The sequence below is a fragment of the Aspergillus campestris genome (assembly GCF_002847485.1).
Source record: "Aspergillus campestris IBT 28561 chromosome Unknown P168scaffold_11, whole genome shotgun sequence".
Classification (NCBI taxonomy): domain Eukaryota; kingdom Fungi; phylum Ascomycota; class Eurotiomycetes; order Eurotiales; family Aspergillaceae; genus Aspergillus; species Aspergillus campestris.
Window position 1 is genome coordinate 84,238 of NW_020194346.1, and position 15,588 is coordinate 99,825.

General features: G+C 54.7%; 4 protein-coding genes across 4 annotated transcripts; 3 read left to right on the forward strand and 1 right to left on the reverse strand.

The window, feature by feature from the left end:
* Positions 1–21: 21 nt before the first annotated feature.
* Positions 22–4,706, forward strand: P168DRAFT_329337 (Arf family guanine nucleotide exchange factor SYT1). The gene is made up of 2 exons (XM_024841464.1): positions 22–541; positions 629–4,706. Exons 1-2 carry the CDS (start codon positions 133–135, stop codon positions 4,267–4,269), a joined length of 4,050 nt encoding a protein of 1,349 aa, XP_024689954.1. The 5' UTR covers positions 22–132; the 3' UTR covers positions 4,270–4,706.
* An 813-nt stretch (positions 4,707–5,519) lies between these two features.
* P168DRAFT_212246 (uncharacterized protein) lies at positions 5,520–6,581 on the forward strand (the record flags this gene model as incomplete). Its single annotated transcript, XM_024833059.1, has 1 exon — positions 5,520–6,581. A coding segment is annotated over one exon (1,062 nt), but the record flags the coding sequence as incomplete, so codon positions are not given.
* Positions 6,582–7,489: 908 nt separating this feature from the next.
* On the reverse strand, positions 7,490–8,699 carry P168DRAFT_284129 (glycoside hydrolase family 18 protein; the record flags this gene model as incomplete). Its single annotated transcript, XM_024836113.1, has 5 exons — positions 7,490–8,165; positions 8,217–8,344; positions 8,408–8,421; positions 8,476–8,541; positions 8,591–8,699. 5 exons carry the CDS (start codon positions 8,697–8,699, stop codon positions 7,490–7,492), a joined length of 993 nt encoding a protein of 330 aa, XP_024689956.1.
* Positions 8,700–12,232: 3,533 nt separating this feature from the next.
* On the forward strand, positions 12,233–15,537 carry P168DRAFT_241264 (WD40 repeat domain-containing protein; the record flags this gene model as incomplete). The annotated part of the gene is made up of 4 exons (XM_024833754.1): positions 12,233–12,766; positions 12,823–13,094; positions 13,159–13,986; positions 14,043–15,537. 4 exons carry the CDS (start codon positions 12,233–12,235, stop codon positions 15,535–15,537), a joined length of 3,129 nt encoding a protein of 1,042 aa, XP_024689957.1.
* Positions 15,538–15,588: the final 51 nt, after the last annotated feature.

The window sequence follows — 15,588 nt, forward strand, 5'->3', positions numbered from 1 at the left end:
TCTCGCGCGGCTGCCGTTCAACGACCCCCCACCAGAACCAACGGTCAATTGTACATCTTCGATCGGATGGGTGTCTCGATCCGTTTGTTCTGCAAGCTCCCTTAAGGCTCTGGCCCCGGCTTTTTCGCCGCCATGCATTGGAAAGGATTACGGATCAGTTCGTCCGACGGCAACGATTCGAAGAGACGGAGCATTGTTGAACCGCAATCCAATTTTCGCTATAGCGAACATTTGCCTCGTCCGACCCTCTCAACCACCCACCTGCCCCCTCGTCGTTCTGAATCCGCTTCCCGCTCCCCTCCTCAGGCCGAACCCGAGCACACCGACCGCCCGCAGTCCAACAGTGACCCGCATGATGGCTCCGAAAACATAATCACCAAGACCCAGAGCCCCGGTGCTGGGTTGTCAGCGACGGATGGTTCCAACGTACGCAGGAACCGTTTCAGCTTTTTCAGACTACGTCACGCATCCGATCCGCAGCTATCCAAATCATACGCCAAGGCGGAAGAAGACATTCCTCCAGTGCCATCCCTACCGCCGCGTTGGTCTACCTACCCCCTTGATGCCCCTGGTGTCTCTTCTGCTATTCACGTGACCGCTAGCTAATCTATGCATCTACTTGAGATAGCGACGATCATCACTACCGCCCCGACGAGTCAAGACCTGGACCAACCCACCAAGCGCCGGCCGAGATTCAGTCCCATCCCGGAACATAAAAAATCCCCCGCTGAGGCAACGTCGTGTCCAGCTCCAATGTCCGCCCATACCCCCCACGATTCGATTGCATCCCAGCCCGCAGACCCCGCCCTGTCAGCGTCCGCCGGCAACGGCGAAGAGGCAGGGCGCCTATCCACGACGTCCATCAGAAGCAGTCCCCGGGAACAGCACAATGACTCGTATCGCTCTTCGGTCGCCGATCCCAGGTTTTCCGAGTCCTCCCGCTCGGATCAAAGTTTAGGGGATCGGGGCATGTCTCGGAGCTACTCGCCGCGGGAGAATCCCCTGGACAGCTTGGTCGGGGGGAAACGGTTTCGCCTCCCCCGCTGGAAACGCAATCGGGGCCCCCTCTTCCCTCTGCCCCCGCGACCAACCGGGCCGCCCTCGGATGGCGCTGCTTCGAATTCGGCCGTGATGGACTACGCGTCGAAACGGGGTCTCCCAGAGAGTCCGGATGGGGATCACATATCGCCCCTCCACTCCCCCGCCCGCTCGTCGGCGGGTCTGACCTCCTCACGGCCACCCCTGCTGCGACAGGACTCGGCCAACTCCAACAATTCGGCTCGCTCAACTCCGTCGAATCGCAGTCGCAAGACCAAGACGCGGGCGCGGTCGTCGACATTGGATTCGCTAGCCAACGTGCGGGAACACGAGCACCAGTCCTCCCCTCATCTCACTTCCTCTGGACGGACGTCTACGTCGACCAGCGGCCGGAAAAGCTTCGGGGAATTCTTGGGCATCTCGCAGCGCTTTGCGCCGTCCCCCACCGCGAGGAGCCCTGGAACACCCAAGTCGTCGATGCCATCGTATCCGGAACGAGAAGAGGGTGACACGCCGGGTACGTATCTGGCTCGGCTAGAAGAGCAGCTCCCGCGGAACACAATCGCAAATATCCTGTCCCAATTTAATGACGATTTCTTCAAAACGGCGCTGCGGAAATTCATGCGTGGATTCTCTTTCTTCCAAGACCCCATCGACATGGCCATCCGCAAGCTGCTGATGGAAGTGGAGCTGCCCAAGGAAACCCAGCAGATCGACCGGTTCCTTCAGAGCTTTGCAGATCGATATCACGAGTGCAACCCGGGGATATTCGCCTCGCCCGATCAAGCATACTTCATCGCCTTTTCCATCCTGATCCTGCATACCGACGTCTTCAACAAGAACAACAAGCGGAAGATGCAGAAGCCGGACTATGTGAAGAATACCCGCGGCGAAGGGATCGCGGATGAAATTCTCGAGTGTTTCTATGAAAATATCTCCTACACGCCGTTTATTCGCATCGAGGATGCCAACACCAATGGGCGCCAATTGGCCAGACCGCGGCGTGGTTTGCTGAAGACCGCGAGTTCCGACCATCTCTCTCGCGCGTCCAGGGAGCCGGTCGATCCATATACATTGATCATGGACGGGAAACTGGATCACCTGCGCCCCAGTCTCAAGGACGTGATGAACCTGGACGATACCTATTGTTGTGAGGGAACTTCAGGACCCGCCAATGTGGATGATCTCCATCGTGTGTTCGCCAAATCTGGAATCCTGCAGATCTTGTCTCCGCGGTCGAGGCCGGATGCCTTCATGCCCGCCAGCATTGACAACCCGGCTGACTCCAACCCGGGCTTGGTGGACATCAAGGTGGCCAAGGTCGGGCTGTTGTGGAGGAAGGACCCGAAGAAAAAGCGAGCCCGGTCCCCATGGCAAGAATGGGGCGCTCTTCTCACTCTCTCGCAGTTGTATTTCTTCCGCGACGTGAATTGGGTGAAATCCTTGATGGCGCAGCACGAGCAACACCAGCATGAGGGCCGCCGCCGAGCAGTAGTCTTTCGGCCGCCTCTGACGGAGTTCAAACCCGACAGCATCATGTCGACTGACGACGCGGTGGCGTTGCTGGATACGGGCTACAAAAAGCACAAGCATGCCTTTGTCTTGGTGCGCCACAACGCACTGGAAGAAGTTTTCCTGGCCAACAGTGAAGGGGATATGAATGACTGGCTGGCGAAGGTCAACTATGCGGCGACCTTTCGCACCACGGGGGTGCGGACGAAGGCAATGATTGCCACCAATTATGACGCCCAGCGGAACCGAATGAGCCGCCCGAGCTCCGCCGTGTCTGGCAGCACACATCGGTCGATGGATAAGGAACCCCCCTCGCCAAACCCTGGGGCCGATATGCCCCAAGATATGGCGCTGGCGCGTCGGGAACTGATGGAGCAGAAGATCCGCGAGGCCAATGAACAGCTCTTCGTGGGGCAAAGGCAGCTGGACGATCTTCTCCGAAATGCCCGGCACTTGCAGGTCTTGACGCCGGTGAACTCCCGAGCGAGGGAAAACGTGATCATGGCCGCCGGCCGAATGGCGGCGAAACTAAAATGGGTGCGACAGGACATCTGGCGCACCAAGTGCTACCGGGAAGTGCTCGTTCGGGACTTGGGGGAAGATCCGGTCGAAGCTCAGTCCGTTGGGGAGCTGCCACATCTTCAGATCCCAATCGCCCACCCTTCCTCTGCTGGATCCGACGGGTCTCAGGTCGAGAAGCCGGCTACCCCGGTTGTGGAAACTCGCCCCGCCGCTGACGCACCGCCCGCCCAGGACCTTGTCTCGCAACCGACCGCCTTGGAACCACGAAGGCCCAGTATCCCTACGTCCATCACTTCAGAGCTTGGTCTCCACATCGGTCGACGGCTGTCCGTGGAAACCCCTAAGGAGCGTGCCAACTCTACCTCTCCGCCACGGCCCTATGGCCTGGAACGCGATGCCTCTGTGGCAAGCAGAATGGACGCTGCCAGCCTGGGTTCTCGGACTTCCAAGATTACAGGAAGCGTGGACGACGGCGAGGAGCGCCTGCTGCGCGATGCAGGGCTACTGGACGTGAACAGCCCACCCCCGGTGCGTCGGCAGTCGCTGGTCCGGTCTGATGGCGACTCGAAACCGGAGGATGGGCCGGATGGTGCCCAAGGTGAACAGGCGGGCCGGATCCGCCGCAGTTTGCACCGTACCCTTCGGGACACCCCCGGTGGACACCATGGTCATTATATCCGGAGCAAGAAGTCCCGCGAGTCGGCGACGTCAAGCATGGCCACCGCCGAAGACGGGCCCGGAACAAGCGAAGGCGAGGGCCTTTCGCGCAAGTCAGCCAGTTTCACGGTCCACGGAAAGAAGGCGTCGGTTGTGACGTTCGGCTCCGAGTGGCAGAATATTCCACCAGAGGAACGTCTGAAACTGCGCAAGCCCACCCCATCAGATGAGCCACGAATCTCCGAACCGCTCGTTACCAGCAGTGCCGGGTCGATTGTGTCGGAGGCGAATCAATCCGACTATCCGCAATCGCAGCGGACCGCGAGTACGGCCACGCGAAGGAGTGTCTATAGGCCGGAAGTGGCGGCGGAATCAATCGACGCCGTTGGCCGACTATACCCCGAAGACACGAAGGCCGAGAATGACGATGCCATCGGACATGATTGTAGGGTTTCTGAGATGCATGGCGATCATGTTACTGGGGACGCCAAGTCCCAGCAGATGCCCCCTCGCTCACCGAAGCAGGCAATCAATGTATGATGAAAGATCCCGGCCGCGGGTACTTGAATTTGTTGATCATGAACTTTATACCCCTTCTTTTTGTGTTGATTTTGTTCTGTCTTTGGTGGGTTTCTTCAAATTCACCGTTGTTTTTCTTTGGTACCGTGCAATACATATAGGCTAGCGACTCGGAGATTCGTACTTGGTGTCCCACTGCATCAGCCTTTGGGTAAGCTTTGACCTAGATTTAGAGATGTCTGTTTTGCCATGAGTCCGGAATGAATGGTTAGATTTGGCCACTCTTTGTTGTTTCCTATTTGTTTCAGTGCCAGGGCCCTATGTCTTTGGTCCGCCAGACATTGGGACGACGCTCGTTCAAAGCTAGAGGATTGTTTGAGTCATGGGAGGCTTTGTCTTTTGATTGATTTGAGATACCAGTGCTCTGATCTGGACTTAGGCGCGGTAGAATGGTTATCAGGGTTCAACTGAGACTGATCGTCCAACATCTCTCCTATGATCTGATCGATTTCTTGATTTTCTTTGTAGACTGTATTCTGCTTAGTTCTTTCAGGTGTATTGTATGCCATGTTGTAGGCTTTCTTTTGGGCCAACACCGAGAAGATCAGTTCACGTTGTCATGTCTTCTACTTTTACCTGGCTTAGTCGTCGTGGTTGTTCCAGTGCCCATGTTCGTATTACTTGAAGTTCTCTTGGTCTGCATGAAACTATCTTACCTTCTTGCTTGTTGACATGTTCCTGACTTCGCTTACAGTCTATCCTCTACTCTGTTATCCTTGATCTTCTACTTTGTGCAGTCACTCAACACCTGATCCTGCATTCCTCTACTAGTAGTAAAGTGTATGTGTTCTGTTCCTTACCCTTGTGTTAATAATGTTCATTAATTAGTCCCATCTGCTGTGACGGTCCAGTGCTGACAAGAGACAGTATGGCGCCCCAGAAACTGTTAGGTCTTGTCCCATCACGTGAGTGCATCTATATAACATCCATCCACGTGAAAACATGCACAAACACGAAGAATGAAAGCTAACATCTTTGTGATCGCAGAAAAGCTGCAGCAATGGTCGATTCCAGCGACGACACCATCTCTGCCTACCTCCAAAGGGCCTCGGTGCAAAGTGACCACATTCACCTTCACTCAGCCAGATGAACCCTTCCGGGGCTCCAGCACAGCGATAGTCGACGGAATCAACAACGACGAGGACGATGACGAGGACGATGACGAGGACGATGACGATAAATTCGACGATTACTCAACCAGTCTCCTCTACTACGAAGGCTCCCTCTACACCAAATACATCAGCCCCACCCTAGGCACCGGTCTCTACATCGACGAAGCCATTCCAGCAGGCAGCGCCATCGTCGCCGAACGCGTCCTCTGGATCAGCGAGACCGAACAAGACACCTGCACTACCACAGCAGACGCCACCCTCCTCCTAACCCGCAAGCTCGAAGCCATGGGCAAAAAATGGACCGCGCGCTTCATCGCCCTGTCCGAAGACTCCGACCGCACCAGCGGCAACGCCCTCGGCGAAATATGGGACACCCACAACATCCCCACTGTCTGGAACTCCAAACGCGGCGCCATTTTAGGCCCCAACCTCGCGTGGATCAACCACTCCTGCACCCCCAACTGCACCCTCACCATAACCCACCGCTACCCATGCGGAAAAGACGGCCGACGCAAGCCCCACACCAAAGCACTCATGGGCCGCGCCATCCTTCGCGCAGCAAAAGACATCCCCCCCGGCGCGGAGCTCACAATCGGCTACTTCCACCCGGCCGGCTGCGTCGCCTTCCGCGGCATAAACTGCTACCTGCGGTTCGGGTTCCACTGCGCCTGCCACTGCTGCACGCAGCTGCACTCCGAGCTCGAAGAAACCCTCGAGGGCACCCACCGGCTCGGACTGCTCCTGCAGACGCCCGACCTCGTCACCACCTGGCCGGCCGGCTTCTTCCAAGTCGCCCACGACCTGGAGTACTGCATCGCGAGCGTCACGCCTTATGATATCCGGCTTGCTCTGACGTGGGCAAAGTGCGCCCTTGTCGCGGGTTACCACTCTGACTTGGCGCGCGCGATCTGCTTCCTCCGGAAGGCGAGACGCCTGGCTATGCTGATTGAGGGCCCCGTGGGTAAGTTCTATGATCAGCTGATGAGGTGGAGTCAGTCTCCGGAGCTGATGCCTGGGTTTGGCGCTTCCACTCGCGGGCTGTCTTCCTTTGCGGAGTCTGATGTGGTTGTTGATGATGGCGTCGAAGATGAGAATGTTCTTTACATGACTGATGCGAAGAGTCTATCGGAGTATATCCGCGTGTCACAGTACGAGCGAATCCGGAAGAAGGAGAGCGGCGACGACGACAAAGAAGAAGAGAGGGAGCAGGACGAGGGAAAGAAGAAGCACGCCCGTCCCAAATGGAGAATCCTACCTGGAGTGGATGAGGGAAAGACGGGAAAGAAACATCGGTCGAGACAGCGCCTGGATATGGCCCTACGTCTGAAGAGGAAGCTCTTCCGCGAGCGATGCGATAACGAAAATATGCAGATAAAGTTTCTGGATTCGTACTTGCTGACTATGGTGGGTGTTCTCAAGAATTCGCCGGATTTGAAGCGCTCGTTGGGGCGGAAGAAGGGAATGGGTGAGGCGTAGGTTATTCAGGGATCAGATGACAGGTGGATATGATGATTGATGGAATTGATGGCTGGTTCATATGATGACCGGTGGGTGTGATGGATGATGGATGTGGATATGTTTGATTATAAGGATTCCTAATGATTGCGTTGGCGAGGGACTCTTGATAGGATCTGAACTCTGAGGGTGATATTTTCTGTCCATGGTGGTATTCTCCTATCTAGTCAAGTGGTTGCACTGCAGTCATACAATATTTTAATGCAGACTGATTTTAAATGAGACACTTCGAGCAATAGACCGTTATACCTAGACCGTTATACCACCACTACACATGGCCACATGGTCACATCCACGTGGGCTCGTCTATAGTGTATACGCACGGTGGTAAAGTCTACTACAAGACAGGAGCATGAAAATCATCATCATAACTATGATTTATGGAGTAACGACACCTTGCGCAGTCCAAGAGGGAAGACAGGCCGAAAAACTAATTACAAAAGAAACTCTCACCCACAGAAACAAATTGCCTCACGAGAAAAGGAACCATCAAGGGAAATGAAACCCAGCCAGAGAACCCCCAGCCACAGATGTCGACCTCAGAGCTATCAAACTCATCCAAGCGCCGATCTCACCGTCGAGAGGAAACCGTTATTGGCGTAGGACTGACTTGCGTCCCACAACATAACCCCCCCAAAACTCGAAAACTGCTTCCCATAGCGAACAGCCTGCCCAAGCACGTCGGCAGAGACATATCCCGAGCCAGCAGCCCCCGTATTAGCTGGCGCTCCAATGAAAACCCTGACGTTCTTGTTGCGCGAAGTCGAGCGCGCCCACTCGTCCCAGGTCGCCAAGTTGAAGGTAGGCTGGGAGGCCGAGCCAACCACATACGACTGAAGCCCACAATAATTGTTGTAGAACTGGACCCAGATGGCGTCGAAGTAGGTCGCGCCGTTCAGCATGGCCCCGTTTGCGGCGTCGGGGTAGGGGCACTGAGGCGCGGCCGTCAGGAAGAACTGCTTGCCGCCATTTTGGTACAGGGCGCGGAGGCGGTTGGCGAAGGTTGGCATGTTGTTGACGTGGGCCTCAAAGTCCAAGTCGAATCCGTCGACGACAGCGTCACCGAAGGGGCGCAGGGCGTTGTTGTTGGCTGGTCCGAAGGTGTTCCAGATGAGCTGGGCGCCGGATTCGGCTGCTGCTACGCTGGAGAAACCGCCTTCGGTGTAGGTGGCGCCACCGATGGAGAGGAGGATGGCTTTACCCTTGGACTGACAGTATTTAATGTCTTCCCTGGGGGTTGTTAGTGTATGTGGTAGATGGGAGGGGAGGAAAGGGACTCACGCAATTTGGGGACAATTCAGGAGAGAAGTCCCGCTGAATGGGGTGCAGCTGTCTCCGGCGTTCGCGAAGTTTACGGCGGGGACGCCTCCGGGTCCGTTGATCTGGGTGACGAAGGAAATGATGAAGACCTGTGCAGTGTGAGTGGAGTTTCCTATGTGAGTACGGTTATGAGCACGGCTAGAGTTATGTACGTTGATATCGCCATCTGTATCGAGGAGATTAGTATAGATGTGGATATGATAAGGAGAGGGGATCTCACTATCGCAGTAGTACGAGAGCCGGTGCTGGCTCAAGTCTCCACTAGACTGGCCGTACGAGTTCTGACCTACAGACAGTTAGATCTTGCATGGTAGTGGAGTTCATTGTGAACTTACCCCAGTAGACCACGAGGTTGTTCTTTGCATCTAGGTTGAGTCCGGCGTGGACTCCCTGCAGCACAAACAGGATTGCACAGAGCACGACTACGATCCAAGTTGACACCATCTCGAGAGCTGGTGGAGTAAGTCCTAAGTGGTATGTTGAAGATAGGATGCTTGAATTGAAGAGGACTGAGAAGATGGGCGAGAGAGTGGGGGAATTAGAGGAGCCATAGAGTCCTCGAGGCTCTTTATATACCCCATCGTGAGAGAGTCTAGGTCCTTGCAAAGTGTTTCTTTTCACAGAGTGACTGTGGAGACCAAGAGAATGACTGATACCACCTCATATCATCTGGGACAGTCATCTGTGTACGGAGTAATAGCTCTTGGCCTAAGGTCGATCTAAGCTGAAGCTATATCCCGGAGTGAAGCCGATCACGATAGAGTGATATGCGAGCAATGTCAGCCAGTTAGGGCTTTCTACAAGGAGATAAGAGAGCACTTTAGAGTTCTTCAGCATAGTTCACACATGATCATCCAAGGCATGGTTTGAAACTGGTCACAAACACAGAGTAAAAGTATCCCATAGTTCTCACGCCTGTAAGACCAATCCTGCGGTGTGATGAACAGGGGTAAGACATGGCGGATATGGCGCAGTGTCACAACCGCTGCATGGTGTCAGCCATATGATCTCATCATGTAGAGGCTTTTTGTCTCCACGTGGGATATGATGACCGGGAAATGTCTGGTTTGTGTTATGGTTTCCTGGTCAAAAGGTGGTCTGAACCTAGGACAAACTTCTGTTATAGCTCTACTGAATCTTGGCCGGACTGGACAGCATGATGCAAGATAACATTCACAAGCGGCTAAACTGGAAACCAGAACATAAAAAGACCCCTGGATATTAGTGAAGTCGAGTAATCACAGTGATAGGTTAGAATGATTGTTCCACCGGTGACCGGAGGATATCAGTAACTTTAATTCACCTAACTCTAATTTCATGAACACCTGCAGTCACATCTCGATCTCCTTACTCTTGCTTTGACTCAAAACTAATATTCACTATTAAGCTGGCCAGAACGTTGGAAGTCTCTGCAACATCTTATTGTATAATCAAATTACTATACTACCTCATGGTGTTTTGGTTTCTCCATGGCCGGATAATATCCTACCCAAGATGACCATCCGCTTCAAACAATGCTACCCGGCCTTCCATATAATCCCTCAAACTCAGTCAGTAAACCTAGATAGCAAACCTAGATAGTCAAATTCAAAGAAGAGCAAACGCTAAATACCATACAGCTTGCCACCCTCCTGAAGATGCCGATATCGCTACTACCTCGTCAACCGTCCTCCAACGTGGCATCGCTTTAGCAATGCCGGCAGAGTCCAGCACCAGCGCAAGCGAGATTCCCAGCTGACGTGGGAGCCAAGTTCGGAGGGATAGGTTAGCTCGAAAGGGTGACAGGGCGTTTTATCCTATCTTCACTGCGTTAGCTGCGGTCTCTCTGTCATGGTGTTGAGCCCAAGTATGAGAGAAAGATAGCATCGGCATATCAGAATCCGTTCGTACCTCAATACCACGGTCAACCTCCCCAGTTCCTACCGTCGCGCTATACAGGGCACCATTTCCGGCGACCCAAAAAGACCTGGCTCGTTGCTAACGGTGTCGCATACGAACTCCCCTCGCCCGTTCCATCCATCAGACCGTATTTGATCCGATGACCCAGTCGACCTGCAGCTGGTTGGCGATGGGAGTCGCGGTGCCCACGGTTTCGAGACCCCAGATCGTGTCGCTGGGACGTCTCGCGCAGCCGGCGCTGGAGGTAAAGCTAGAGGGATATTGGGAGAGATCTCAGATTGTTGGATGGCTGACGAGTGCCTACCTGTATCCTTTTTCTACGGAAATTCAATTGGAAGATTAATAGGGAGAAGCTACTTATTGGATGTCAGGAACCTACCGTTCACTGATTGGTGTTTCTGGTGACTGGTCTAGGTAAAAGACATGCTAAAAATACTGAGGTTGATATTTACCAGCCTAGGGTTGTATAGACAGGTAGACAAGATGAAGTAGATCTGCTGATTTCGTTCACCGTTCTATATATTTACCAGCCTGTTAGTAGTTTACAGATCCCATGGATGTTCATATACATATATATATGTATATAGAACGAGAGAGGGATGTCTACCATCGTCGATTCAAAGAGAAATCTTCTCTATACCTCGTCTCATTCTCTTTGAGGACGACTCTTCTTAATTAAATAGATATACATAATTAATTATATTGTACGTCTACTCCGTAATTAAAAACAAATATATACTTGTCTGTCCACTTCAACAGCAACCTATGTAAAGCTATGCTGCCATTTGCAACTTGTGTAGTAGATTACATAATTGAGAACAGCATTACTGACTCAGCACATCCTAACCCGATTGGGAGCTGCCGGACGATCTCCATCCGGATTGGGAAAAGCTTCACTTTCCTCACTTTCTCCTCTCGATCTCTCCAGGTCAATAGTTTTTCCCCTGAGACCATCCATGGTTCTCTCCCCATCTGAACCAACTTCTCCTGATATCTTCGGGTGTGGTCCTCGGAAGCTCGGACCCTGATGGAACCAGGATCACGGGCGGCATCAGCAGATTGGAGGAGGGATTGACATGATTCCCATCCCCACATCCACTGCCCTGCCGTCGATCCACCCACCAGTTCATTCGTTCGTTTCTTCGTTGATAGCTTCGTGGTCGGAATGTATTCGTTACTGCGGCAAAGACTGGTATGTCCCAATGGTTGTGTGGCGGCCATCGATCCAGCTGACCTGACCCTCTCCTCCCTCAGAAACCCTCCATCCACGCCCGTCATCACATCGATCAATCTCACCCGGCATTGTGGAGAGACGGGATAGCTCGAGTTTCCGCTCGAGCTATTTTGCTTTAGCTTCCTGGACTAATTTAGTCCCTGAGATCCATCACAGCGCCAAGGGAGCGCCAATAATCTCATCCCGGTCATACCGCATCTCTCCGTCCTTTGATTTCTTTTTTTTATTTTGCTTTCTTAGATTCTCTTTCTTTCTTCGTCTCGTCTATTTCTATCCCCCCTTTGGTTCCTTTGTTTTGTCCCCTAGCGGAATTGAATGAATCGACGGTGGATGCTGGTCGGTGTTTTGACGACCATTTAATAGCGGTCTGGAGTGCTCCTCTCCTTTCGTCATTCTTCGTTCTTCTTCCTCCACTTGGATTCCTTTTGTCCCCTCAACATCCACTCTTGTCCATTCTTCGGCTGCCCGCTATTTTTTACATTTTTTGTAGTGGGACCCTCCACTCCTTCACCTACCCCCTCGTCGCTTCTCATTCCGTCCCACTACCGTCATTGTTTTGATCGTTGTCGGCCGCCGACCGTCTCTTCCGCCCTCTCCATCGGACACGCTACACAAAGATTCTGCTACAGGAGGGGTGAAACACAAAGAACGGTTCCGTCCCTTTAGCCTCGCCTGCGTCTTCCCCATTCTGCAGCCCTTCTCTTCCCACAAGCCCTCTCCTACCACCGATGTCGAACGTCGACCGTGCGTCTTGAACCCTCACCCCGTCAGTTGTGGTCTCAACCACTGCGACTGCACACCGTGTCGATCCCAGGACATACCGAACCGGTTTGACGCGTCCGACATGTCATCTCACTCCGCCAGCATGAAGAGCAAGGCGGCCAACACCCATTCGTCCGCGCGTCTGGCTTCCTCGGGCGGGAAAACCCCGCGAACCCCCAACAGACCACCACAGCATCAGGCGACCTTGTCCCTCGGTACCGTGGTTGGGACCACCACCACCTCGCCGAACGGCTTCTCCAGCCACGACCAAAGTCGGTCCTTCGCGATCTGTGCGGGCTCTGCCGCTGTCCTGGCGGAGCTGGGTGCGGACAACACCGTGAGCCAGCGCTTCTTCCGCGCACGCCCTTCAGCGACCAGTGTCAACCCGGTCACCTCCTTCTACCACCAATCCACCCCACCAGGCACCCCCGATCCGCGCTCGCGGTCGGTATCGGGCATCAAATCCACCCCCCACGGCAATGGACACACCGGTTCCCCTGCGTCGCATGAGTTGCCTGACGGCGGCAGTCCCCGCCCGTGGTCTTCCCGAGAGCGGGTCAAAGCGGTGACCAGCGTCTGCATCAGCCCCAACGGAAGGCTCCTGGCCGTCGGCGAGGTGAGTATCAAGCGGGCCAGGGAAACGGGCAGCCAATGCTGACAGCCATCTCTCAGACCGGCTATAACCCGAGGGTTATGATCTTCTCCACCGACAAAGACGCGGCCGGCGACGTCCCGCTCTCGATTCTCCACGAACACACGTTCGGCGTCCGCAGTCTGGCATTCAGTTCCAACTCCCTGTATCTGGCCTCCCTCGGCGACGCCAACGACGGCTTCCTCTTCGTCTGGTCCGTCAATTTGAAAAATGGTTCCACCAAATTACACTCGACCAATAAATGCACGGCACAGGTGCGCGACATGCATTGGATGGGACAGACCCTGATCACGTAAGTTGCTGTCCCGATATATGTATATATGGTTGCCGACAGCGCATTGCTCACCCGCGGATAGTGTAGGCGTTCGTCATGTGAAGGTCTGGCGGCTGCCAGAGATCAGACCTGGCTCACCCACCAAGTCACGACTGACGGTGGACGGCACCCCCAGCTCTCCGAGCGTTGCCCCCAAGGCTCTTGCGGGGCGAAACTGCGTCCTCGGTCCGCTTGTGGAAAGCACGTTTACGAGCGTGGTCAGTATCTCCGATCATGAGGCGGTGGTGGGCACGGAATCAGGGACCCTGTGCCTTCTCGATGACACCGAGGGGTCCCAGAAACTCTCCGTGGTGCAAAACCTGGATTTTGGCGTGACCTCTCTGGCGGTGGACGTGGATGAATCCTGTCTCTGGGTCGGTGGCCGTGGAAATCGGATCCGGAGATTCTCCTTGGAGACTTTACGGACGCCAGTCACCCCGTCTCGCCCCACAAGCTCCAGGTCATCCTCAGGGGGGAAGGCCATGGAACCGGCGATTGCGTGTCTGGGCTCTCTTTCTTCTCACATCATTGCCATTGATAGCACCAAGGCGATCCATCTCTGTCCCACCGATGCACTGGACCAGAGTGACGAGTTAACTCACATGGAAAAGACTCTCCTCGGCCACACGGACAGCGTCCTCGGTGTCGGTCCCTTGAAGACACCTAACCCCACCGGTGCCGACTTCTTCACCTGGTCGCGCGGGGGGATGGTGAACTTCTTGGACACGCGAGGATACTGCCATAGTTCTCGAACAATCGCCTTGGATCATCTTCCGGACATGGACGACGAATCGTGCAACGAATTGCGTGTCCTCCGGTCCACGGAGGACATGGATTTTTTTCTATCCGGGGACAAGCTGGGTGTTTTGAGGTGAGTAATAGATGGGTGTCGGCGGGCAGTTCGCTATGGTGGCTGACAGACTGCAGAATCTTTGCCGGGGAGTCCTGGAACTGTGTTCACGAAGTTCGGGCCCATGGCGGAGAAATTACTGACATTGCCCTTCACGAGGACGACGACATTTGTTTGGTGGCCAGCTCGGGCCGGGATCGCATGGTTCAGCTCTTTCAGAAAACCGGGGAGAGTCTGGAGTTGGTTCAAACCATGGACGATCATGTCGGGAGCGTGGGGCAGCTTCTCTTTATCGACGACGGGAACAAGCTCCTCTCATGCTCGGCAGACCGCACCATCCTAATTCGCGAACAGGCTACGAGGGACGTCGACGGTACCACCGCCATTGCGTACCTGACCACGCGGGCCATCACCATGAAATCATCCCCGGTATCCATGACCCTGTCCGCCGAGGACTCAGACCGTCTCATTGTCTCCACTGCGGACCGCTGTATCCAGCAGTACGATCTCAATTCGGGTCGTCATGTGCAGTCGTTTCGCGCGGCAGATTCCGAGTCAGGCGACACGGTTGTTATGGGCTCCTTGGCGTCGGCTGCGGAGGTGGACGGCGAGAGTCCTCCGCTCCTCTTTGGTGTCTCGGGCACGGACAAGTCCATTCGAATCTACGACTTGGAGCGGTGTGCACTTCTCGCTGGTGAATTTGGGCACACGGAGGGAATCAGCGGCGTCCACTTGTTAGAAAAGCGATCCAGCGACTCCGACGGGCCCGTGACCCGAACCCTTATCAGCACGGGTATGGATGGTGTTGTCATGATATGGGATATCTCCGTCCAACCAAACCATTCCCACGAGTACACACAATCGACCTCGAACGAGGAGGACACACCCTCCAAGGATCTGGCATCCTCCAAGCCTCTGCGCAAAATCCTCTCGAGGAACGAGATCGCTGGGTTTCATCGACCGGAACACCTGGGCACCCCAACCCCGGTGCGGGCGCATTCCCCGCCTCTCATCCGCAAAGTATCCAAGCTTTCACTGAGCTCGGCTAAGCACGGCCATTCAACACCATCGGTGTCGGTTCATCCCCCGCCTGCCTCGGGGACCCGCGCGGACCATGCGCGTCGCACTCCATCCCCCCCTAGTCCTCAATCCACCGTCGCGAGCAGACACCGCTCCGGTCATTCGCGTCGCTCTTCTCTGGACTCGCGGCATCACGCACCGAAATCGAGCAAGTCCCAGTTTGGGAGCATCAACATGTCTACTGAGCAGGTTTGCCACACGCTCCAAGCGTACCGAAGGAAGCTGGACCGGTGCAAGGATCGGATCCGCGCCCAGAAAGTCTTGGAGCGAGAACTCCGACAGACCCTGCAGGTATTGGATGCCCGTGCGCAGCACCAGGAGGCCGGAGAACTGGAAAGCGACAGCAGCGACAAGGAGAATGAACCGATGCATGGAGGTATCAAGCGTAAACATGTACGGAGACCGCGTCGAGCTTCTTCGAGCTCGGGTCTGAGTGACACGGAGTCGGATAAAGCTCAACATCTTACGGTTGATTCTGATGGAGAGGGCTAGTCTAGTTAATCTTTCCCATCTCAGTGAGCTTTTCATATTACATTGATTTAT

What these genes read in the sequence shown, in the direction of transcription:
- P168DRAFT_329337 (XM_024841464.1), top strand. Translation starts at nt 133, where the DNA reads ATGCATTGGAAAGGATTACGGATCAGTTCGTCCGACGGCAACGATTCG. An exon ending in AGTGCCATCCCTACCGCCGC is followed by an intron (nt 542 to 628) that starts GTTGGTCTACCT and finishes TACTTGAGATAG; the next exon opens with CGACGATCATCACTACCGCC.